Below are 23747 nucleotides of genomic sequence, written 5' to 3' on the forward strand. Positions count from 1 at the left end.
CTTGCTTAATGCCAGATTGCCACAAGCCTTCAATTTGTCAAAAAACACAATGTCTGCAAAGCACAACAAAGTGAGGTGCAATAAGATGAGGTACTGGAATTAGGTGGTTGTATGACACCGTGAATGGAATTAATACCACTGAATTAAACGGTTAAAACAGTATGTTTTATGTTATATCACCACAATAGATAATTTCAGTTGTCTTACCACAATAGAATAATTTCAAAAAACAAGAAAAGTATATAGCTGGGAAGTGAAAATTCCAGCTCACATCGCACCCGTAAGATTTCTGTACTCTGCTCAGAAAAAAAGTAAAAGGAAAAACAAAATATAGTGAGGACTGTTAGTCTGGAGGAAAAATAATTTACCACGCCTCTGAGAGGAAGTAGAAGTCCCAGAAAGAGCCAGTTTCAGTTTCTGACAGAATGGTGAAGGATGCTGCCTGCCCGGAGGTCCCCGCTGCCAGTCTGCACCGCCGAGCATGAACTGGCTGTTCCCGCCCTTCGCACTGGTCTTCTGCCTCCGCCCAGGTAAGCGCTGAAGCAGACCCGTGTGGTCACTGAGTGACTCCCTGGTTTTGTGCAGCTTGATCGGTCTCAGTCACCTGTGCACAGGTGTCTGTCTGTCTCTCTGCCAGGGGACCAGGTGGGGCTCACGGTGGTGCCGGATGAACAGCCACCCTCTCTCACCTTAGAATGCTAAAGCCTTGAGGCACTTCAGAGTCAACAGCTTCAGCTGAATCTGCATTTAAAGCCTGTCTGCTGGGGCACTGGAAATAACCTTTTGTTGTGGAATCAAGATGTAGGATTAGGAAAATAAGTCCTCTTATGAAATAAGCTGCTCTCTTGCTGTGTGACCTCAGGTGGGTTACTTATTCTTTCTGAGCCTCACTATCCTCTAAAATATTGAAAATCTATGGATCGGCTTAGCCAGAATTTCTGAGCCCAACTAAAACACTAGAAATAATCCTCTGAATATTTGCTTACTGTGAAAAAAGAATTCTCTAGCTCTCCCTTCCTCTGATGCAATTCAGGGGCTTGCTAGTCCAGCAGTTCTTTATATGGGAGAGAGAAAGGAATTCACTGGTCCGGCCTCCTCATTCCCCGCTATCCAGTACATGGAAAACTAAAGGTTCATGTTGTGTTTGGGGAACCACAGGTGATCCACGGGGGCCAAAGTATAACATTTAAGGTCAGATGGGGCAGGAGATGAGAAAGAGAGGTAAGCCCACAACCAGCAACAGGTAACAGATAAAAACAGCTAATATTCATTGAGGACTTACCCTGTTCCAGGTGGGCCGAGTGCTCTATGCACATTAATATCTAAGCCTCATGAGAGCTCTATGAGTTTGTGCTATTTTTTGCCCCACTTTCAAATGAGGAGCCAAGATAATTTAAATAACTTGCCCAGTTTTCATCATCCAGCAGGTGGCAAGCTACTGCAAATAGTTCTGAGTGACAACTGAACAAACATGGCAGCAGCGCAAGAGAAAGGACAGAAAGGAGTGTCACCATAGATGTGAAATTAACTAGACTAACTGGCAATGGGAATGAGGGGAAAGGAGAACACACTCAATAAATACTCGTTGCCTAGCATTGTTCCTGTTTCTGGGGATGCGTCATGAACAAAGCTGGCAAAAATTCCTGTCCTCGTGAAGTTAGCATTTTAGCAGGGGAGACAAGCTATAAACAAGATGAGTAAGTGAAACAGTATATTGGATAGCAATAAATGATAAAGAGGAAATAAACCAAGCAGGGAAAGGGGATTTGAAGTGCGGTTTAAGGGGCAGTAAACTTCAGGTAGTGTAGCCAAAGGAGGTGACAAAGTTGAGGGGAAGAGGGAACAGCCATGGAAAAGGTGAGTTCAATTTTGGACCTACTAAATTTAAGCCATGAGGAGACTTCCTGAAAGCACCTGGAAGTTTAGGACTAGAGGTAGAGCCGAGGACAAAGGCTTCTAAGTCATAGCATGCAAATAGTAAGTGGGGCTAAGGAGAAAAGCAGAAGGATGGAACCTTGGGAAATACCTATAAGAAGAAGAAAGAAGAATTCATTCATTCATTCAACAGTCACTCCCTGACCTAGGGGCAGAGCCCCAGATCTTTGCCTCACTCTTAGATCCCTACACAATTAAACCCATCTTTAGAACTCAATATTTTGAATGTCCTTAGGTTAAAATTTCTCTGCTTCTCCCGGATACTTCCCATAAGGACGCTATGAAGTACACGCTGTTCCCATCCCCACTTCAAGGAAGAGGAAAGAAGACAGCAACACTTTAGAAACTTGCTTAATGTCACATCATTATGATGAGGTGGGGTGTGAAAATACAGCCCCATGAATAGTGTAGAAAAAGAAACATACTTGAATGAGTTTGCAGAGGCTCTGAAGCCCAGGAGGAGAGCAGTGATGGCCAAGGCTGGAGAACAGGAAGCCTGGCTCTGGAATCTGTGCTCAGTACTACTTCACTGCCCCTACTTAAGTTTACACACAGCTACACAGTTACATAAATGCATCTCTAATTACAAAGTGTGATGCTAGGAGGAAAATAAGCAGAGTTAAATGGGAGAGAACACATGGGCATCTGCTTCACCTGGGGTGATGTGGAAAGGATTTTCTGGAAAAGTAGCATCTCATCTGATAATTTAAAGGGTGTGAGAAGTCCAACAGGGGAGAAGTCTAACAAGAATCACTGTGGAAGCAGAGGGAATCACATGTGCAAAGGCCCTGAAGCCAGGAAGAGTTTGGATTGAGGGAAGAAAAGAAAAACATTGTAGCAAGAACGCAGCACAATCAAAGTCAATCTTGAAAACAAGCATGAAAGAAGATAACTCATGCCAGCCCACGTTCTTTCCAGTGGGTCAGACACAGTAACTTGCTCCTTTTAGAAAATTAAGCTGAAAAAATAAACCAGGTTGAGAAGTAATCCCAATATGTACAACTGAAATCAGGCAACATTATACCCTGGAAACAATGAATTTCATTTGTTTCTCCATTTCATTCTTTCTAGATAGGAATTTGTCAAACATTAATATGCCTACAAATTACTAGGGAATCTTATTATAATGCTGGTTCTGGGATGGAGATTAAGATTCTGCATTTATGAGCTCCTAGGTAAACAGAATGCTGCTCCATGGACCACACTTTGAGTAGCAAGGTTCTAGATGTCATGAGATGCTAGTCAAATTGGGGTTGGAGGGAGGGAGAAATAGGAACTATTTTTTTAAAATGTGTTTGCAGGAAGCAAATAGCAGTAATTCTGATGTCCAGGAGAGAAGAGTGGTTAGACATATAGGCAAAACAGATACATGTGGGCTAGTCAAACTATTCTGAGGTTTTGAGTCAAAACCTTACAGGCTCTTCTGCTAAACAATTGTAATCTAATGACTCCCTTATCACTCAGCAATGTTATTTTATTCTTACAGACTACCCATACCTTCAAGTGTTTATAGTTGCTCACAACAGGCAAAGAATCGTTTTACATTTTGTCATTATCTTCAAGAACAGCTGTGACTCCCCACCTCTCAGAATCTGCAGTCTCTCCCCCTGTAACCTCTAACCTCCAGTCTTCCATACCTCTCAATTTTCAGCCGCTTACTCTATGTAGATAGCCTCAGCTATGCCTCCATCCACACTCAGACTTTTTTTTTTATTTCATTAAGGTGAAATTTACAAAACATAATAATTTCAAAGTGTACAATTCAGTGGCATTTAATAAATTCACAAAGTTGTGCAACCACCACTCATTTCAAAACATTTGCACCACATGAAAAGAAAGCCCTGTACCCGTTAAGCAATCACTTCCTGTTTCTTCCCCCAGCCTCAAGAAAATACTCACCTGCTTTTTGTCTCCATGGGTTTACCTATGTTGGATATTTTCTATAAATGAAATCATACAATATGTGACCTTTTATGTCTGACTTCTTTCACTCAGTACATTTTCAAGCTCCGTTCATGTTGTATCCTGTGTCAGTACTTCATTCCTTTTACTGATGAATAATATTCCATTGTATATATGTACCCCATTTTCTTTATCCATGTGTCTCCAGATGGACACTTGTGTTGTTTCCAACTTTTGGCCATTGTAAATAGTGCTACAATGAAGATTTGTGCACAAGTATTTGTTTGAGTGCCTGTTTTCATTTCTTCTGGGTATATATCTAGGAATGGGATTGCTAGATCGTATGAAACTTCTATGATTAATTTTTTGAGGAGTTACTAGTTTTCCATAGCGACTGTTCCAGTTTGTATTCCCAACAGCAATGAATATTTCTCCACATTCTTACCAACACTTTTTTTCTTCTCCTCCTCCTCCTCCTTCTCCTTTTTCTTCTTCCCGCAATTCTAGTAGATATGAACATTTCTCATGTGATTTTGATTTGCACTTCCCCTAATGAATAATGATGTTGAACATCTTTTCATGTGCATATTAACTATTTTTATATATTCTTTGGAGAAATGTCTATTCCAGTCCTTTGCCCATTTTTAATTGGATTATTTGTCTTTTTGTTGTTGTTTTGTAAGAGTTCCTTATTAGACCTTTATTAGACACATGATTTACAATTATTTTCTCCCATCTGTAGATTGTCTTTTCATTTTCTTGATAATGTCCTTTGATGTAAAAATGTTTTAATTTTTATTAAGTCCAATTTATCTTTTTCTTTTCTTTTTTTGCTTATGCTTTTGGTGTCATATCTAAGAATCCCACTACTAAATTCGAGGTTATGAAGATTTACTGCTATGTTTTCTTCCAGCAGTTTTTTAAATTTTAGCTCTTATATATAAGTGTGAGGTAGAGATCCAACTTCATTCTTGTACATGTGGATATCTAGCTATCCCAGCATCATTTGTTGAAGCAACAATTCCTTACCCACTGAATGATCTTGGCACTCTTCTCAAAAATCAATTGGCCATAAATGTATAGGTTTATTTCTGGATTCCCCCCAATTCAGTTCCATATAGACAACTATGTGTCCATCCGTATGCCAGCACAAGATTGCTTTGATTACTGTGGCTGTGTAAGTTTTGAAATTGGGAGGCGTGAGTCCTCCAATTTTGTTTTTCTTTTTCAGTATTGTTTTGGCTGTTTGAGGTCCCTTGCATTTCACATGAATTTGAGAATTAGTTTTTCCAGTTTTGAAAAAAGTCACAAAGAGCATTTGAGTTTTGATAGGGATTTCATTGAATCCATAGGTTGCCTTGGGTATTATGGCCATCCTAATACTAAGTTTTCTGACCCATGAACATAGGATGTCTTTGCATGTATTTAGGTATTCTTTCATTTCTTTCAGAAATGTTTCACTTTTTAGTATATGTCTTGAATCTACTTGGTTAAATTATTCCTAGATATTTTATTCTTTAGATGTTATTATAAATGGAATTGTTTCCTTTATTTCCTTTACAGAATGTTCACTGCTAGTATGTAGGAATACAACTCAGTTTTGTATATTAATCTTCTATTCTGCAACTTTGCTGAATTCATTTATTAGTTTTGATGTCTTTGATGATTTTTTTACGGATTCTTTAGGATTTTCTATCTATAAGATCATGTCATCAGTGAATAAGAGTAGTTTCATTTCTTCCTTTCCAGTGAAGATACCTTTTATTTCTTTTTCCTGACTAATGCTGTGGCTAGGACTTCCAATACCATGTTGAATAGAAGTACTGAAAGCAAGTATTGTTTTGCTCCTGGTCTTAGGTGGAAGGCTTTCAGTCTTTCATCCTTGAGTAGGAAGTTAACTGGGGGGTTTTCAAAATATCTTTTATCAAGTTGAGGAAGTTCCCATCTATTCCTAGATTCCTAAGGATTTTTATATGAAAGTGTGTTGGATTTTGTCAAATGCTTTTTCAAATGTATCAACTGAGATTATCATGTGGCTTTTTTCCTTCATTCTATTAATGTGGTATATTGCATTGATTGATTTTCACTTGTTAAACCACACTTGCAATTCTGAGATAAATTCTACTGGACATGGTGTATCATCCTTGTACTGTCCTGCAGGATTCAGTATGTTAGCATTCTATTGAGGATTTTTGCATAAATTTCATAAAGGACATTGGTCTGCAGTTTTCTTTTTCTCTGATACCTTTGGTTTTGATATTAAGGTAATGCTTGTCTCATAGAATGAATTAGGAAGTGTTTTCTCCTCTTCTATATTTTTGGGAAGAGTTTGAGAAGGATTGGTATTATTCTTTAAATAACTGATAGAAGTCACCAGTGAAGCTGTCTGGTTCTGGAATTTTTTGTTTTGTTTTGTTTTTGCAAGGAGGATTTTGATTACTGATTCAATCTCTCTTCACTTGTAATAGATCCTCTCAGGTTTTCTAGTTCTTCTTAAGTCAGTCTTGGCAGTTTCCTTCTAGGAATGTATCTGACTCATCTAGGTTTCCTAATCTGTTTTCATACAGTTATTCATGGTATTCTCTTACAATCTTATTTTTTTTTAATTTCTGTAAGGTCTGCAGTAATATCCCCAGTATCATTTCTAATTTTAGAATTTGAGTCCTATCTTTTTCTCAATTAATATAGCTCAGTATAATTTCAATTTAGATTTCTTTTCAAAGAATCAGCGCTTGGTTTCATTGGTTTTCTTGGTTGTTTTCATATTCTCCGTTTTGGTTATTCCTACTCTAATCTTTAGTATTTCCTTCCCTATGGGCTTTGGGATTATTTTGCTCTTCCTTTTCTAGGTATAAAGTTAGGTTATTGATTTGAGATTATTCTTCTTTTTTAATGTAGATACCTATAGCTATAAATTTCCCTCTGAGCACTGCTTTCACTAAATCCTACAAGTTTTGTATGTTGTATTTTGATTTTAATTTATCTCAAAGCATTTTCTCATTTTCTTTATGATGTCTTCTTTGATCCATTGGTTGTTCAGGAATATGTTGTTTAATTTCCAAATATTTGTGAATTTTCCAATTTTCCTCTGTTCTTGATTTCTAGTTTCATTCTATTGTGGTGGGAGAAGACACTTTGAATGATTTTAGCCCTTTATAATTTTTGAGACTTATTTTGTGGCCTAACATATGGTCTATATTGGAGAACATCCATGGGCATTTTTGAAAACATGTTTTCTGCTGCATTTGGATGGAGGGTTCTTTGTATGTCTATTAGGTCTAGTTGGTTTATTGTGTTGTTCAAATTCTCTATTTCCTTATTGACCTTCTGTCTACTTGTTCTCACCATGAGTGCAAGTGAGTTATTGAAGTCTCCAACTATTCTTGTAGAATTGTCTATTTCTTCCTCATTTTTGTCAGCGCTTGCTTCATATATTTTGGGGCTCTGTAGTTTATAGTGCATATGTGTTTATAATTGTTATGTCTTCTTGCTGGGTTAATCCTTTTATCTGTGTATGTCCTTCTTTGTCTTGTAATAGTTTTTTACTTACATACTTGATATTAGTATAACCACTCCAGCTCTCATTTGTTTACTATATCTTTTTCCATCTTTTTATTTTCAACCTTTTGTGCATATGGGTGTGAGTCTCTGTAGACACTTCTAGATGTAGACAATAGTTGAATCATGTTTTTTAAATCCATTCTGCCAATCTCTGCATCTTAATTGATGAGTTCAATCCATTTACATTTAAAGTAATTACTAATATGGGAGGACTTATTTTTTGCATTTTTTAATTTTTCTCTTTCCCCCTCAACTCCTCCATTACTCTCTTCTTTTGTGTATAATTGATATTTTTTAATTTTGATCCCTTTCTCATATCCCTTTCTGTATATTTTTTAGTTATTGTCTTAGTTGTTACCTTGGGGATTATTATTAAACTCTTCAGAACCTATTTTGAACTAACATGATCTTAGCTTCAGTAATATAAAAATACAGATTCATTTTATGTTGTTATCACAAACTACATCTTTATACATGTGTGCCCACTAACAGAGACTTGTATTATGGCTTTATTCATTGGTCTTTTAATTCACATAGGAATAAAAGAGGAATTACAAAGCAAAAATACAATAATACTGACTCTTAATTTATCTATATAGTTACTTGTACCAGTATTCTTTATTTCTTGCTAGGAGTTTAAGTTACTGTCTGGTGTGCTTCCATTTCAACTCAAAGATTCCTTTTAGCATTTCTTATAGTGCCAATCTACTAACAATGAACTCCATCTGTGTATGTTTATCTAGGAATGTCTTCATTTTTTTTTCATTTTTTGAATAATAGTTTTGTTGGCCATAGAATTCTCAGCAGGTTTTTTCCCTCCACATTTTAAATATGTTATCCCATTGCCTTCTGGTTTCCATGGTTTCTACTGAGAATTTTATCAGTTGTACTGACGAGTCACATCCTCCTGCTGCATTTGAGACTCTCTCTTCGCCTTTGTCTTTCAGCAGTTTGATTACAGCATGTCTTGGTGTAGATCCCTTTGCAATTATCCTTCCTGGAGGTCACTGAGTTCCTTAAATGTGTAGATTTATGTCTTTTATGAAATTTGGGGAGCTTGGGGCCACTTTTTACAAATACTAATTTTGCCTTTTTTTCTCTCTTCTCTTCCTCTTGAAGTCTCATTATGTTTATGTGGATATGCTCAGTGGTGTCCCAGAGGAAATTTTTCTCCCTTATTGTTCTTTCTGCTTCTTAGACCAAATAATTTCAATTGACCCATCTTCAAGTTAGCTGATTCTTTCTTCTGCCTGCTCAAATCTGCTGTTGAAACCCTCTAGTGAATTTCTCACTTCAGTAATTTTTTTTCAGCTCCAGAACTTCTATTTGGTTCCTTGTTATAATTTCTATCACTTGTCATTTAGTCTCCTTTTTTACATATTCTCACAAAATACTTTATTTTGAATACAGATCTTCTTTAACTTACAAGGGGTTATGTCTCAATACACCCAATATAAGTTAGAAATATTTTAAGTCAAAATTCACTTAATGCACCTAACCTACTAGACATCATAGCTTACCCTAGGCCACTTTAAACATGCTCAAAATGATGCTTATATTAGCCTAAGTTGGTCAAAATCGTCTAACACATAGCTTATTTGATAGTAAAGTATTGGATATCTTGTGTAATTTGTTGGATATTGTACTGAAAGTGCACAACAGAATGGCTGTATAGGCAAAGAATGGCTTTAAATGTTATCAGTTGTTTGCCCTCATGATTGTGTGGCTGACTGGAAGTTGTGGCTTCTCCTTCCAGTGCCTTCTCCTTCCAGATGTGGGCTGCTCCTGCCCAGCATCATGACAGAGTTTCATACTGCATATTGCCAGCCCAGGAAAAGATCAAAATGCAAAATGCAGAGTATGATTTCTACTTAATGCATGTTGCTTTTATATCATCATAAAGTTGAAAAATCATAAATCAAACCACTGTAAGTTGGAGACCATCTGTAGTCCCTTTCATTATATCTTTAGTTTCTTTCTTTCCACCAGTTTCTTCTGCTCCAAATGAACTCATGACTCTATCACCCTAAAGAGTAACAACCCTTTACCCTACATTCTTCTTAAGGTCTTATCTGTTTCTCCTCCTTTCTCTATCAAATCTCAAGATATCAATCCTTACTCTCCTTCTGAACAGCAATCCACAGCTCCCAGCCAACCACACAATCAGAGGGTAAACAACTGATACACTTAAAGCCATTCTGCACCTATACAGCCATCTATTTTGCACTTCAGTAAATTACACGAGATACCCACCACCAAGCTGAAATAGTCCACTACATCCTTCTTTCCTGTAGACAAGCCTAAGCTAGTTCTCTAAGTTGAAAAACCCAAAGTTTCCCTAACTTTTCTCTCTTTTTCAGAATCAACTCAATCCTATCTTCCCCCCTCCTTCCTAAAACATTGCTTTCTATGTTTCTTAAAAAACATTAATCAGGTAACCATTAATGTTTTTCATTTCACTACCAATGGAGTGTTCATTGTTAGTAGACTGGCACTATAAGAAATGTTAAAAGGAATCTTTGAGGTTGAAATGGAAGCACCCTGGACAGTAACTCAAACTCCTAGCAAGAAATAAGGAACACTGATACAAGTAACTATATAGATAAATTAGAGTCAGTATTATTGTATTTTTGCTTTGTAATTCCTCTTTTATTCCTATAAACATTAACAGCATTTCACATTAAAATCTCGGTCTACCTAGAGTTCACTGATTTCCCTGGGCCAAGTTCTGGGGCTATAAAGAGCTAAGACATTGTTCCCAGAAGCACATCATCCGATGGGTGTAACGTGTAAACAAATGTACACCAAGTGTCTGCTGACTCAGGCAAGACCTCAGTACCACCCCCACGCTCCAAACGGTTCCCCAGTGATGTCTAAGGGTCCTCAAAGGGGTGCTTCCCATGGGCCCCCAAAGCAGCCTGCAGTTGCTGTCCTGAGGCATTCTCCCAATTCTTAACCTCTTCTGGCTCTAGCCCTCCACAACTGCTGCCTCCAGTGCCATTCAGAGGAGACCCAACGTCCTGTCTACCCCAAGAACATCAATATCCATGCCAAGGATGCTGGCCCAGATCATTCCCAAAGCATCAGTGCTGGTTCTAGGCAGAGTAGAGGAAAGGGCCTCCTTGCATCCTCTGGGCCACACCACACCACATCACCTGGCCCTGAAACGGCTCTCCTTGTGTCTAAAGTCTCACAGAGAGTCTTTTGAACATTTTCAGTAACTTCTTGCCTTCCTCTTCCCTGAGTTTAGTGCCTCAAATCTTTTTTCTTTTTCTTAGACTTACAAGGAACTACTTCTACCATCTCATTCTCCTTCTTCCACCACCTTGTTCTCTTTGTCCATCACAAACTCCTTTCTCCTTCCCCTGTACCAATGCAAAACCCCCACAAGTATAAGAGAGGCACACAGATATTCGACCTCATTATCAAAGGATATATAGGAGCTCACCAAGTGGGAAAGGTAGGGAAGAGCATTCTGGACACAAGGAGCAACAAAGCAAAGGAAGAGCAGGGCATTCTTGGAAGAATCACAAATAACTGAGCAATGGAGAAGCTCTTGCTTTTATTAAATCTTGTTACAATATTATCTCTTCTGTGAAGTGTTCCCTGACAACCCACAACTCTCCTGGGCTCATCATTGTTTGTACTCCCATAGAGCATATGCCTCTATTCAATTCAATATATGTCTTTTCAATTCAGCATGTATCGAGCTAGAAATAGTGCTGAGTGCTAGGGATGCAGAAATAATAAGTATGACCCCTACTCTCCAGGTTATGGAAAAGAGAGAAAAACAATCTCAATTATAATAAGGAGAAAGACGTACTTGATATTGAGTCCACAGGATGCAGTCGGTGGTACAAAGGCAATGACGAGGCAAGCCCTATCCTAGGTTAGTGCCTAACTCACCGCACCATAATCACTCATGTGCCTGTCGGGTTCCTCTACCACATGCTGAGACCAGAGGACTGACATGTCTTATTCATATTTGTATTCCCCATCTTTAAACTAGAAACTGGCACATAAAGGTATCTAATAATATGGTCTGAATGCCATGACTTCTAAGGCTTTACTCTCTGAATTGGCATAATACTGAGCAAATAATACAGAGAATGACCTGTTAAATAAGTGAGTAACTGTAATCTATCAAAACAAAGGCATCTTAAAGGAATGTGCCAGGCAGGGCAGGAAGAGTTCCTGGGGAGTCCTTGGGCCACAGGGCATGCTCACGCTCCTTACAAAGAGGAATTAGCCCTTCATTTCTTGGACAAAGACCCTCCAAGAGAAAGAATGGAGACGTGTCCTTCACTCAACAAATATTCGTTGGGTGCCTACTATGTGACAAGCATTATTCAAGAGTGTTCATGACAATGAACAAAACAGACAAAAACCCTTGCTTTCATGGAGCTTACATTATAGTGGAAGGGAAAGACAATAAGAAAAAAATAAATATGCAAATTTAAAGTGTGCTAGACGGTAGGTATTATAGAAAAATATAAATTCAAAGGTAGCTGTATGTACAGGGGTGAGGGTTGGCATTTAGGAGAGAGTGGTCACAGAAACCCTCTCTGAGAGGGAATGTTTGTATCAATGACCTAATAGAGACAGAAGACTGAACCACATGGGTACTGGGAGAAGCCCATTCCAAGGAGAGGGGATTTCAAGTGTGCAAGCCCTGGTCCATGCAAGGAATGACCAGGGCAGCATAACTTGAGCAAAGTGAGCAAGGAAATTTGGTCAAAGAGAGAAAAATGACCAGATCATTTTGGTCCTTACAGACCTTTGTAATTACTTTGTTTTGGTTTGGTTTTCTGCTGTTGTTTTACCATTTTTTTACTTAAATATAACATACAAAGAGAAAAATGTACAAATCCTACATGCCGGCTCAATTAATTATCACAAAATGAATAAATCTGTGTATCCAGACACGGGTCGAGAAGTAGAACCCCAGGTCCCCCCGTCATGCTCCCTCCAGCACCCCCTCGTCCTCAAAGGTGACCTGTGTCCTGGTGTCCTGACTTTTAACAGCATAGACTTGTTTGGCCTGTTTCTTTTAACTTTAAATACATAGAATCAATATTAAAATTAAAGCAAAATACATCTTTACCCAAGATTTCGCTTGTGATATTTACCCCTGTGGTTCCGAGAGTCAAGATGACAAATAGCTGCATGTTAAAGTGCTGAAGGGAAAGACGTAGTACAGAGGGGCATTAATGATGGCAGTGTTCATGTGCCTAGCAGCCACATGACAGTTCAAGAAAGAGGAAGTGTGAGCTTGCCCAGAAGCTATGCATCAGGATCCCAAGAGACATTTCCTCTCCTACTTACATCCTCTCCTGAGAAATGAGAGATCTCTGGAGGTTGGGGTCATGGTTATTGTTCTTTATGCATTGATTCACTCAAACATTTCTGGATCGTACTTTGTGTCTGGCACAGTGCTGGGATACAAAGTAATTAAGGCATGGTCAGACAAATCAGTACAGAGAAGACCACCAACTGGTGCTTGTAGCATTCCACACCAAAGAATGCTAAGGATGCATCCTCTTTAAGAATTGTGACTATTTTACCTTTTTTGCTCCAACATTAATGGCTCTGAGATAGGCTTATGAGACTATGGTCATTACACATTCCTTTGAAGTTATATTTATTACTTTTATATTTATCAGTTTTATCTCCCCATTAGCTAGATTATAATCTTTTTGAGAAGTGAAAAGACATCTCTGGTAGCATAAAAAGAGCATACAGTAGTTGGAGTCAAAGTTGGGTTTTATTCTTTAGCTGTGTAACCCTGGGAAAATTAAACTCTCTTCTTTTATCTATAAATGAAGATAATAATATCTATCCTACCTGCCTCAGAATCATCAGCAGCAAATGAAATAATGTATAAGAAGAACTGTAGATTCCTATCATTGGCCCTCTAAATCTCAGAAGCCTACTATGTTGGACAAACAGTGGTAGTCAGTAAATGTTAAGTTTAATTATGCTTCATCAGCACAGACTTGCAGCTTTTGGAGTCTATGCTGGGAAGTTAACATAGTTCCCTGTCTCCCTTCAAATCATGCCAGGGCTCAGAGGGCTGATTCAGATGATGTGGCCGTGACCCAGGAGTGACCAGCCAGTGCAGGAGGGTGGACTGGGCCAGGGTCATCTGGGCCAACTGCCCACTAACCAAGATTGGCAGACATATTGTGGGGCTGGAGCCTTTGTGATTGTCCAGCACAACCCTTGTCCTAATCCTTTCTTGCCCATGTCTCTGGGCTTCAGTATCAGAGTGCTGACAGGATGGCAGAGGCAGGGGGACGTGTGCAGAGAGCAGCGGGGGGACAGAGGCAGTGATGTCGGTTCCTTTCTGTGTTTACAGGGAACACAGTTCCACAAACCAGCTCAACCCCGCTGATGGTGGCCGGGGTTCTGGGGGAGGCCGTAACTCTTCCCCTGCAGCTTTCTGCAGGACGGGAGACTGAGTACATCACCTGGCTTCACAATGGAACATCGATCGTCTTCATACAGGTGAACCAAGTGGGAAGTCCTCAAATCATGGTGACCGACCCACGACGGAAAGATCGGCTGCAGGTCACTCAGTCCTACTCCCTGCAGCTCAGCAACCTGATGATGGCAGATACGGGAACTTACCGCGTCCAGATGGGCACAAACACCTCCATATTGTTTTCTGATTCCACGCTGAGGATCTTCAGTGAGTCAAGGAGTGGGATTTAACTATGTATGGGCTAGAAGATATTACATATTCCAATCCTATGTGACTGTAAGTGTGTACTATTGCCTAGTGGTAAAAGTATGTCATTTGGAGTCACACTGAGATTCCAGCTGTAAAGCAATTCAATGGCATTGCACAGCCAGTTAGTGACAGAGTTGAAAACAGAGCCTAAGTCTTATGACCTGGCCCCAAACCACTTCACTCTGCCTCACACAATAAATCAACCAGAAATGTTGAGGAAGTTAAGCAAGTCAGACATCTATGATTCTGTTCCCTTATGCATTACATATGTCTGTCATGTAACCCTCTCAAAAGCTCCTCCTTACCCCCGAGGTGCAGTGTCAGTCACACAAGCCTGAAAAGATAGCAAGTGGGAGAGCTTCCCACGTAACTACTTGACATGATACCTCCCTTTAAACAAAGGCGAGTCGGAGCTGATGGAGCACACGGTGTACAGAACAGTGGTCCACCCAGAAAGTGTTCCATAAGGATGCGCTGATAAACAAAAATACTTTTTCTATCAAGGTTATTTAATTTCGAACACTATTTTACCCAGAAAATTCAACATAGAATTATGGAAACTATGAGAGAGCTTATGAATCAATATCAGAAAAAAAAATCCTTCTAGCAATCAGTGATGTAGAGAGACGCCATGAATGACTTTAAGATAATCATTTAGAGGGAATGTTGTATAGGAGAGTCAAGCATTAAATTGGCAACTTTAAAGGCCACTCAGATAATCCTTATCTGCTAGAGAATCCACAGTGTCTAAAATTCATGCAGAGGTCTTTGGATTAAGACATGGTATCTAAAAAAAGCACCGTTAAAACAAAATGGCAACACAAATAGATTACAGGTTAACTTTTAGTATCCCCTGAGTTTTTGGCATATTTATCATATTCGATTAGTCAAAGTTATATCCCTGAAAGTATAGGACACAGAACAGGTCACTATGGGAGAGAGGATGTCTGGAAGGTTCTGAACACAGATTCTAACTGAAGGCACAAAATCACCCTGGGCCAGTGTATTAGTCTCCTGAGGCTGCCAAAATGAAATGTCACAGACTTGATGGTTTGAAACAACAGAAATTTTATTCTCTCACAGTTCTGGAAGCCAGAAATCCAAAATCGAGGTGTGGGCAGGACTGCATTCCTTGTGAGGCCCTAGATCAGGACAACCTGCTCTTTGCCTCCTCCGGCTTCTGCGTGCTGTCGGCTTTCCTTGGTGCTGCTTGGCCTGTGGCTGCGTCACTCCAACCTGTGCCTCGTGGCCACTGCCTCTGCCTCCTCTCTGTTTTCTCCTCTTCTATCTCTCAAATATCTCTCTGCTCTTCTCTTATGAGGACACTTGTCAGCGGCGTTAGGGCCCAGCCAGATCATCCAGGATCATCTCGTCTAACTCAATTACATCTGCAAAATCCCTTTTTTCAAATAAGATTCTGAGAATCAAAACATGCATATAACTTTTTAGGGGTCATCTCTCAACTCACTGCAGGCAGAATCACTCTGGGTAATCAGTGACCATCAAGGCAGCGCTAGGATGCTGGAGAGAAGAGAGACACATCCAGTGGAAGGTCTGGGAAAGGACCCCATATCGGGCTCCATTATACTTGTCAAGACAATGTTCTTCTGCCACTATTCAGAAGAGCACACATGACATCTGCAGCAACTACACTCCTGCAGTTCAATGCCAATCCCTTCTCAGGGCTTTTTGGAGTACCTCTCCTTCAAAGGCACGTACACAAAGGTATGTGCAAGTATACCATATAGTGCAAAGGAATTTCATGGTATGAACTGTATAGGTAGGTTTTTTAAGAAACATTGACCAATTATTCTGTATGTACCCAGCTAGGATGGCAAAGATATGATCTTATGGGCCAATATCAATTAATTGGGAGTTAATACTTAGAGTTCAGTGTTAAGGAAGATGTTGAAGCTATGTTAAGTCTATTTATTGGGGCAACAGTATTTGTTGACCATGAAGATGTATGAAACACTGTCCTAGGCATTTTGAATGTATCAGCGCCTAGTAGAAAACAAAGATCCCTGCTCCGATGGAGTGGCCCTCCTTGGTGGGGAATATAGGGGGAGATAATGAACAATACACACAATGTATAAACAAATGACACAGTATGAAGAAAGCCATGGGTGCTATGGAGAAAAGAGCCATTAGAACAGCAAACGAGCATCAGAAGTGACAGGGAGCAGAAGCCACTTTTAAATGGAGTGGTTATAATAGGCCTCATTGGGAAGATGACATCTGAGCCAAGACCGGTTGGCAGGGAGTAAGCCATGCAGATATCTGAATGAAGAGCCATCCATCACAGTCATTCCCCTGTGCCCGGCATGCTCAAGGACTATCAAGGAGGTCAGACATGAAGGAGCAGAGTGAGGGAGGGAGTAACAGGAAACAAGGTCAGTAAGGAAATAGGGGACTACATCAGGGAAGCCTTGAGAATCATCACAAGGATTTTGGCTTTTACTCTTAGTAAGCTTGAGAACCATTGGAGGGTCTTGCAGAGAAATGATACGACTTGACGTACGTGTTGAAAGGATCCGTTTGGCTGCTCTGTTAAGAACAGACCATAAGGGACCAGGGGAGAAGCCAATGTACCAATTAGGAGGTCACTGCAGCCCAAGCAAGAGATGATGTGCCTTACACCAGGGTGGCAGCAGTGGAGGCAGTGAGAAGTGGTTGGATTCTGGGTGTATTGTGGAGGTAAGGCCACCAGGTATCCCCATGTGGTGTGCAGTGGAGAGACAAGGCAGGGCTGTCTCCAGGGTTTGGGCTTGCGTGAATGGAAGGTGTAGTTGTTATCAATCAAAGTAGGGAAGGCTACAGAGCAAGCAGGTTTTGTAGGGGGAAAAAAAAAAAGAGTCCTTTTGAACATGCTGAGTTTGAGATACACATCATATATCCAAGTAGAACTGTTAAGTACACAGTTATATATTCATTAAGTGGAAAAAGTTAACAAGATAGATTTTTTAGGTCAGCCATGGACAGAGGTTGAAAGAGATATACATTCATGTCAAATATTTGCCATTGCCATTCTAGGCACTGTCTCATTTAATCCTTGTAATTACTTAAGAAATAGGTGTAATTGCCCAGTTTTACAGACAAGGAAACTGAGGCTTGGAGAGATTAAAAATTTACCCGTGTAGCCAGTAAATGACAAAACCATGATTCTAAAGTTGGTATTCCTAACTCCAGATCCAACACTTTTGTCACTACATGAAAGCTGTGTTCTGGCAAGATACGTCCCACCACTCCTACTCAGTCAGCTAAGCTTAAAGCATTGCTCGGTCTCCTCTGATCAGACAGCCGGAGTCATTCTGCTCTCTTTCGAGTCACCTATACTTCAACCGTCAGGCTAAGTCTAAATCAGTTGCCTTTTCTGCACTGTTCCCATTACCCCGTGGATTCATACCTACTGACATCTTACTAGCCAGTATTTTCTAGTCTCTGTTCTCAGAAATTTCTGTGATAGTTGTTTTCTCCAATGCATGAATATACTGCACTTTTTTCCTCCCTAGAACTGCTTGCCTTCTCAGTTTCTTTGCTTCTTCCTTTCACAGTGTTTTGGTTCTGAACATTTCACTCTCTGTCTTGCTGAAGCTGCACATTGGGTCTCTGTCATCACCAGAACCAGCATCGGATGCAAATGAGGACCAGAATTCCCACAGACCTGTGGGAATTACGGTTCCCCATGAAGCTAAGCTTTCATCTTTTACCCCAGCCCAGCTAGGGACTTCTGATGATGGAGGAATTGTACCTGGTCTTCTAGTTTCTCACCTTAAGGTAGAGGTGGCCCTCAGCTTAACCTCCAAAGTGCTTTTGTACAAGGAACAGTGTACAAGGGTAGGAAGGACCCCAGGAATAAACAGGGACCCAGAAAAGTAAAGTGATAGCCCCAAATCACCCAACTGCTGGGTAGCAACCTCAGTCGGTCCCTGCCCTCTTCTCCTATTGGCTGCTCTGTTTCACACCAATGTCCCTTATCATTTGGCCACCCCAAACCTTGGTCCCATCAGATGGGCAATGCAAACCAAGTTATTTACAGAATATAAAGGTCATACAGAAAAGTGTCAAGTAAAATACAGAAGCATTGAGGGGAAGGGTATTTTTCAGAAGGCTGAGCCAAGCCATTGGTCCTTAATCTTGGCCTTTTCTCTGCACACAGGGCGACTGAGGAACTTACAGATTGCCAGTCATCCTCAGTTGTATGAGAATGGAACCTGTGAGATCCACCTGACCTGCTATGTGGAGAATCCAAATGACAATGTCTCACTGAGGTGGCAGGCCTCAGGAAACACACTTTCAAGTGAAGCGAACCTCACTATCTCCAGGGACCTTAAGAATTTCAGTGAACAGAACTACACCTGCATAGCTGAGAATCCTGTCAGCCATTTATCCTCCTCTGTCTCTGCCCGGAGTCTGTGCAAAGGTAATGGTCTGTCCCAGGTCTCTCTGAGAGCCTTGAGCAGCTGTGAGCTGTGGTGTGTCCTCATACACTACGTGATTCCCAAAACACCCTTTGGCGTGCTGTACCTCTCACTATCCCCAGAGGTCTAGACTTCCTCCCTTCCCCTCCCCCAGCCCAGACTCCAACCCAAGAGCAAAGTCCTTGGGGGAACGCAGGATTGCTGCCCCCTCTCCTCCAACCAGGCTCCACCCTGCCCTGTCTACAACAGGGGGCTCCCCCTTCCAGAAAGGCTGCCCAGAGCATCTGGGTATCAATAAACCCACCCAACCCAACCCCCAAAGGTAGCCTGGAAAAGGCTCACGGGAGGCTCTGAGTAAAACTCTGGGCCTCACCTGATGCGTCTCAATACAACTTCTTTTTTCTCTTTTCAGGTGTTTTGAATAAGAACTCTCAATACCTGGGTACCAGTTGGATTATAATTATGGTTGTGGTTATTTTGATATGTTTAGCCATCTTTGTGTCACTTTTGCTTTGGAAGAAAATATCAGGCAGGTTTCCTTTCTTCCTACTTGTCTCTTCTCCAAGTTTCCAGAGACTTAGAGTCTGGGGTCTCCCTTTACCTGCCTTGTGGAAGTTGGGTAAAGGTGGGGAGGATGCAAACCCTGGCTGGGCGAGTCCACCAGGACAACTCCCGGCGGTGCCCCCACACCTGCTAGTCTCCTGAGGGAGGTGTCCTCCTGGGAAACTCAGGACCCAGCCCAGGGCCGTCCTGCCCTTCCTTTTCAGGTCCCCTCCTACCACATTCTCTAGAGGGACCCGTGCGGGGGTTGGGGGTGGAAACCTCTCTCGAGACAGTCACAAATTTCATTTCCCTTGATTTTACTTTCCAGCTCTCTTTCATTCATGGACTTGGCGACCCCAGAGTTCTGGTGAGCTTTCGGACTCTTAGGTTCTAATCATAAAACAGATGGGAAGAGGAAGGGGGCCGGTCTAAGGGCTGGATAATGAGAGAGGAGGAAGCCAGCATGCCAGCACTAGGTGGCCCAGATGGTGCAAGGGGAGATGGCCTGTAAGTGTGTAAGTCTGTCCCCAGTGGAACCGATAGAGTCCTTACGGGCATGAGAATCAGTCATTCTCACAATTCCTTAGATTGGGATTAGGGTCATTCCCTACTCTGCTGATGGAGAAACTAAGTGCCAGTGGAAGGGTTCATGGTCAGTCTGTTCTCACCTGGCAAGTCCAGGGCAGGGACGGGATTAGAACATCAAAGGCCCAAAGATGCACTGCCAGCCCCAACACTCTACTCAGCCACGCTCCAGGCATTGAGGAGACCCAGTCAAAAGCGAAAGTGTGATATAAGGACAGGAGCACACGCTCTGGATTCAGGCTGATAGTGAGCCTCCTTTCTTGGGTGAGAGATAGATGACATCCTATGTGGAGGACGGGGGATGAGGTTTGAAGTCAGAAGACATGCACACAAGTTCCTGCCCAGTCACATCTTGTGTGACTTTGCGGCAGGTCAACTGACTCTCTGAGGCTCCAGTTCCTCATCTCTAATATAATCAAAACCACCTTAAGGACCTCTGAGAGGCTTCATAATATTATATAGGGGAAACAACCTGGCTCCATTATGCTCGCCAACGAGGTCCTCTAGCTGTTGTATAGGCAGTGCCACCTGGACCCAGAAATTTCCTGGCCTGCATGTGCACCCAGAGGAAAACTCTGAAGCTTTAGGGTATTTTAAGACCACATCCCCCCAAGAGACAAGGTCAAAAATGGATCACATGGCTGAGAAGGTTCTAGTTCAACCCAGAACTCCAAAGAGTGTCAAAAATGAGTGAACCCGAAGGAAGGGCAATGCCTCAAACAACTGTTCCTTTGTGGCCAAAACATGTGCTGGGGTAAGCAAGGTCCTGGGAGAGCAGACTAGCCGTGCCATTGACTGTGCCTTTCTGTGTCAACAGCGGGGACCACGGGGAGCTCAGGGTACGCTTCATTCTCTCCGGGGAACACCGTGTACGCACAGGTCGCTCACCTGAACAGGGTGAGTCCTTTCAGCTTCATACTCTGTCACTGTCATTACTTTTCAGTCATTATTCACAAACTTGTCCCCACTACCATCTGGCCATTCCACCACGAAGAAGAGGACAGGCAGCGACAGGAGCTGCAGGTTACCGCGCAGACCTTTCCCGTTCCCACTGCTCCCGCCCCCACAGGGATGTTTACTCATACCCTGCTCTGCACAGTTCTCTGACTGCTTAATGCATCACTAAATCTTGGTCCTTCAGCTTAATTGCAAGCTTCCTGAAAGTGAAAATTACATCTTCCTCTCTTTTCTTTTATGTCCCCTGGGCACCATGCTCAGTAAATACTTGCCAAATGGATCAGAGTTCAATTAAGTTTGAGAGTTTCCAAAGGAGACAATTCCATAGCAGGAGGCTTCTCACCCTGAAAGTAGGGAAGAGAGGGGAGCTCAGAGCAGTCTCTCAAGAGGGGAAGAGGGGCAAGAACTTGCAACCTTCCACAGTAGAGGACACTAAAGGCATGATCAGCCCTTGGTCTCCCCGCCTCCCCTCTAACAGAAACAGGATGGTCTTGGTCAGGCATCAGGAACTCTTCTGCCATGCATGGGCAATTCCCCACCCCCCTGCAGGTGGCATATTTCTAAATAACACTATATATCCTGGGAGGCCAGTTTCCATGTCTTTCTGTGAGCCAAATGGTTGTAATTATTTTTTACAGAATGTGGATATCCCAACACCTGTGAAAAGCAATGATTGCTCTACAATTTACTCCATAGTTTATCATCCCAAAGAGGTAAGCTCCTGATTGCCCCATGGGCTTACATTCTTACCCCTCTCCTCAGACATATGACTGCAAATAAAGTAAAAAGCAAAGGAACCATTTTACAGATGCACAAACACCAGCAGGACACAGGAAGTCTCAGGAGATCACCAAAGCATATCCAAGAAGCTATCTTGCATTAAGATTAACATGCATAACTGATGCATGTTTTCAACCCACTTGTTTTTTTAATTTAGTCCTGCCTTAGCTATCAATATCCCTGTCTTCCTGTTAATGCTCTCCACACCTCCTCTGCAGCCATTCGGGGTGGCTTGAAGTTCAGGCCCCTAACAAATGACTTCATTTTCCTCTTTTTCCCATTTCTTCCAGGGCAACTGCCATTAACAGCATCACCTACGGTCTCAAAGGATCCTCTCCTGATCCCATGAAAGAGGACAGAACTTGGTTTCCGCCTGGCAACAGAATGAATACCTAGATGATCATTTCCAGTCCTTCAGACTTGAACCTACTTACCTAGGTCAACATCTAAGAAAAATCATCATGTCCAGAATGTATCCAAATAACATTTTCAAATCCTCTCCAAGCCAAAACACGCTTTGGATAACACACATGGATGTTGACTTTCTCTTTGGTAACAAATGGAGTTACGGCTGATAGAGACATTGTAACTCAGAGGCAGCCACCTCTCTCCTTTCAGCAAGCAGCAGGACTGCGACTCATGGGGTGAGAGTGTGCCGTTACGAATTGTCTCTGGTGTTGGACAGGCCGTGCTCAAATATACATACATAATTTACTAGACATGTTACCTAACCTCTTGGAGCTTTGGTCTCCTAGACTGAGAAAGGATGGTAATGCAGCAGCCCTGTTCCTCAAACCAGCAACCGGAGGTATCTTCAACTTCAGCTTCTCCATCACCAGGCCTGTTGGACTCTTATCTTGAAATATACGTTTTGGGTCTATCCATTTCTCTCCAAATCTCCAACCATCATCCTCTATCTAACTATCATCATCCCAAACCTGAAATGTATAATAAACTCCCCAACTCTCCCCAACTTTTGCTCTGGTGTCCTCCAAACCATTCACCACAAGACAGAGTAATATTTTTTAATACCAGTCATGTGCTTAAAACTCTGCAAGACAGTCCAGTGCCCGTGGAATGAAACCATGTCCCCACGGCCCTGGGCGGGCTGGCCCACCTGGAGCCTCAGCTATGGCCACCCTCCCCTGTCTCTGTTTATTCTTCGTGATCTTCTCTCAGCAGCTCTGTCATAGAAAAGAGCTCTAGGGCAGAGTCATTCACATCTGCCTAAAGGCCCCTCCTCTGTCTGCCTGGTTCCTCCGTATTCTTTAGGTCTCAGCTTGCATCATCACCCTGTAAGAGCGGCTGCAGGCCCCTCAGTCTAAACAGGATCCCTTACTGTTCTGCCACGCCTTCCATGGCATTTATCACATCATTAAATATTTATTTGTATTTGTTTAATGTTTGTTTCTCCTACTATACTGTAAGCTTTGCAGGAGCAGGGACCGTGCCAATTTGTTTGTCACTGCATCCCTATCACCTGTCACAGTATCTTGTTCATAAATTGTTCAATAAACATTTTTAAATAAATAAATGAAAGAGTAACAGTTTTGTAAGAATAAGAAACCCTTAACAGAGTTTAGCACATAAACGACCTCAATGAGTGTCAGCCATCGCTGTCACCATTCCTGTTGTTATTAAATTATATTCTCTGACAGAATCATCTCACAAACCTTCAACAAAATAAGAATGGAGAAAGGACACATTGTATGAGCCTCCCCCTCCACATCATTTCCTACCTTTCTGAGCTCAGATTTTTTAATTCTGTTCTTTCACCCCATATGAGAAATTATATTCCACTTTCCCTTGGAAGAATTCTCTGATTTTTTGTGGGCTTAATTTTTTTTTAATTTTTAAAACACTTCATTGAGGTATGATTAACATACAAAAAGTGTACATATTTAATGCATATAATTTGATGAAGTTGGAAGTAAGTTTGTACATTTGTGAAACCATGACTATAATCAATTCTATAAACATATCCATCACCTCCAAGTTTTCTCCACCCTCTTTATCTTTAATTTTTAACTTTTGTGTATGATAAGAATACTTAACATAAGATCTACCTTCTTAGAAAAGTCTTAAATATTCAATACAATATTGTTAACTATAGACACTATGTTGCACAGCATTATCTCTATGAAGATTCTTCTTGCCTAACTGAAATTTTATACGCTTTGACCAACACCTTCTCTGTTCCTCCCCACCTATCCCATGGTAACTACCATTCACTCTCTGCTTCTGTAAGTTTAACTGTTTGAGATTCCTCATCTAAATAGGATCATGTAGCATTTATTATTTTGTGTCTTGTTTATTTCACTTATCAAAAT

At 41.4% G+C, this 23747-nt stretch overlaps 1 protein-coding gene across 3 annotated transcripts; it reads left to right on the plus strand.

Moving 5' to 3' along the window:
- Positions 1-294: 294 nt before the first annotated feature.
- Positions 295-22969, plus strand: SLAMF6 (SLAM family member 6). 3 transcript variants are annotated; one of them, XM_037024066.2, is made up of 8 exons: positions 295-530; positions 13757-14089; positions 18291-18554; positions 18965-18994; positions 19424-19462; positions 20498-20577; positions 21276-21350; positions 21708-22969. In XM_037024066.2, exons 1-8 carry the CDS (start codon positions 482-484, stop codon positions 21720-21722), a joined length of 885 nt encoding a protein of 294 aa, XP_036879961.2. In that variant the 5' UTR covers positions 295-481; the 3' UTR covers positions 21723-22969. The 3 variants fall into 3 exon arrangements, with proteins under 3 accessions (XP_036879961.2, XP_036879960.2, XP_073078245.1); XM_037024065.2 differs by having other exon boundaries at positions 301-530; positions 18965-19081; XM_073222144.1 differs by having other exon boundaries at positions 304-530; positions 13906-14089; positions 18965-19081.
- The last annotated feature ends 778 nt before the right edge of the window (positions 22970-23747 follow it).

The sequence above is a fragment of the Manis javanica genome, chromosome 14 (assembly GCF_040802235.1).
Source record: "Manis javanica isolate MJ-LG chromosome 14, MJ_LKY, whole genome shotgun sequence".
In the NCBI taxonomy this organism is placed as follows: domain Eukaryota; kingdom Metazoa; phylum Chordata; class Mammalia; order Pholidota; family Manidae; genus Manis; species Manis javanica.

Excerpts from the sequence above, each read along its gene's own strand:
- SLAMF6 (XM_037024065.2), top strand. The coding sequence starts at position 482 with ATGAACTGGCTGTTCCCGCCCTTCGCACTGGTCTTCTGCCTCCGCCCA. Across the intron at positions 531-13,756 it reads GGTCTTCTGCCTCCGCCCAG|GGAACACAGTTCCACAAACC; the intron begins GTAAGCGCTGAA and ends CTGTGTTTACAG. Across the intron at positions 19,463-20,497 it reads TTGGCGACCCCAGAGTTCTG|CGGGGACCACGGGGAGCTCA; the intron begins GTGAGCTTTCGG and ends CTGTGTCAACAG.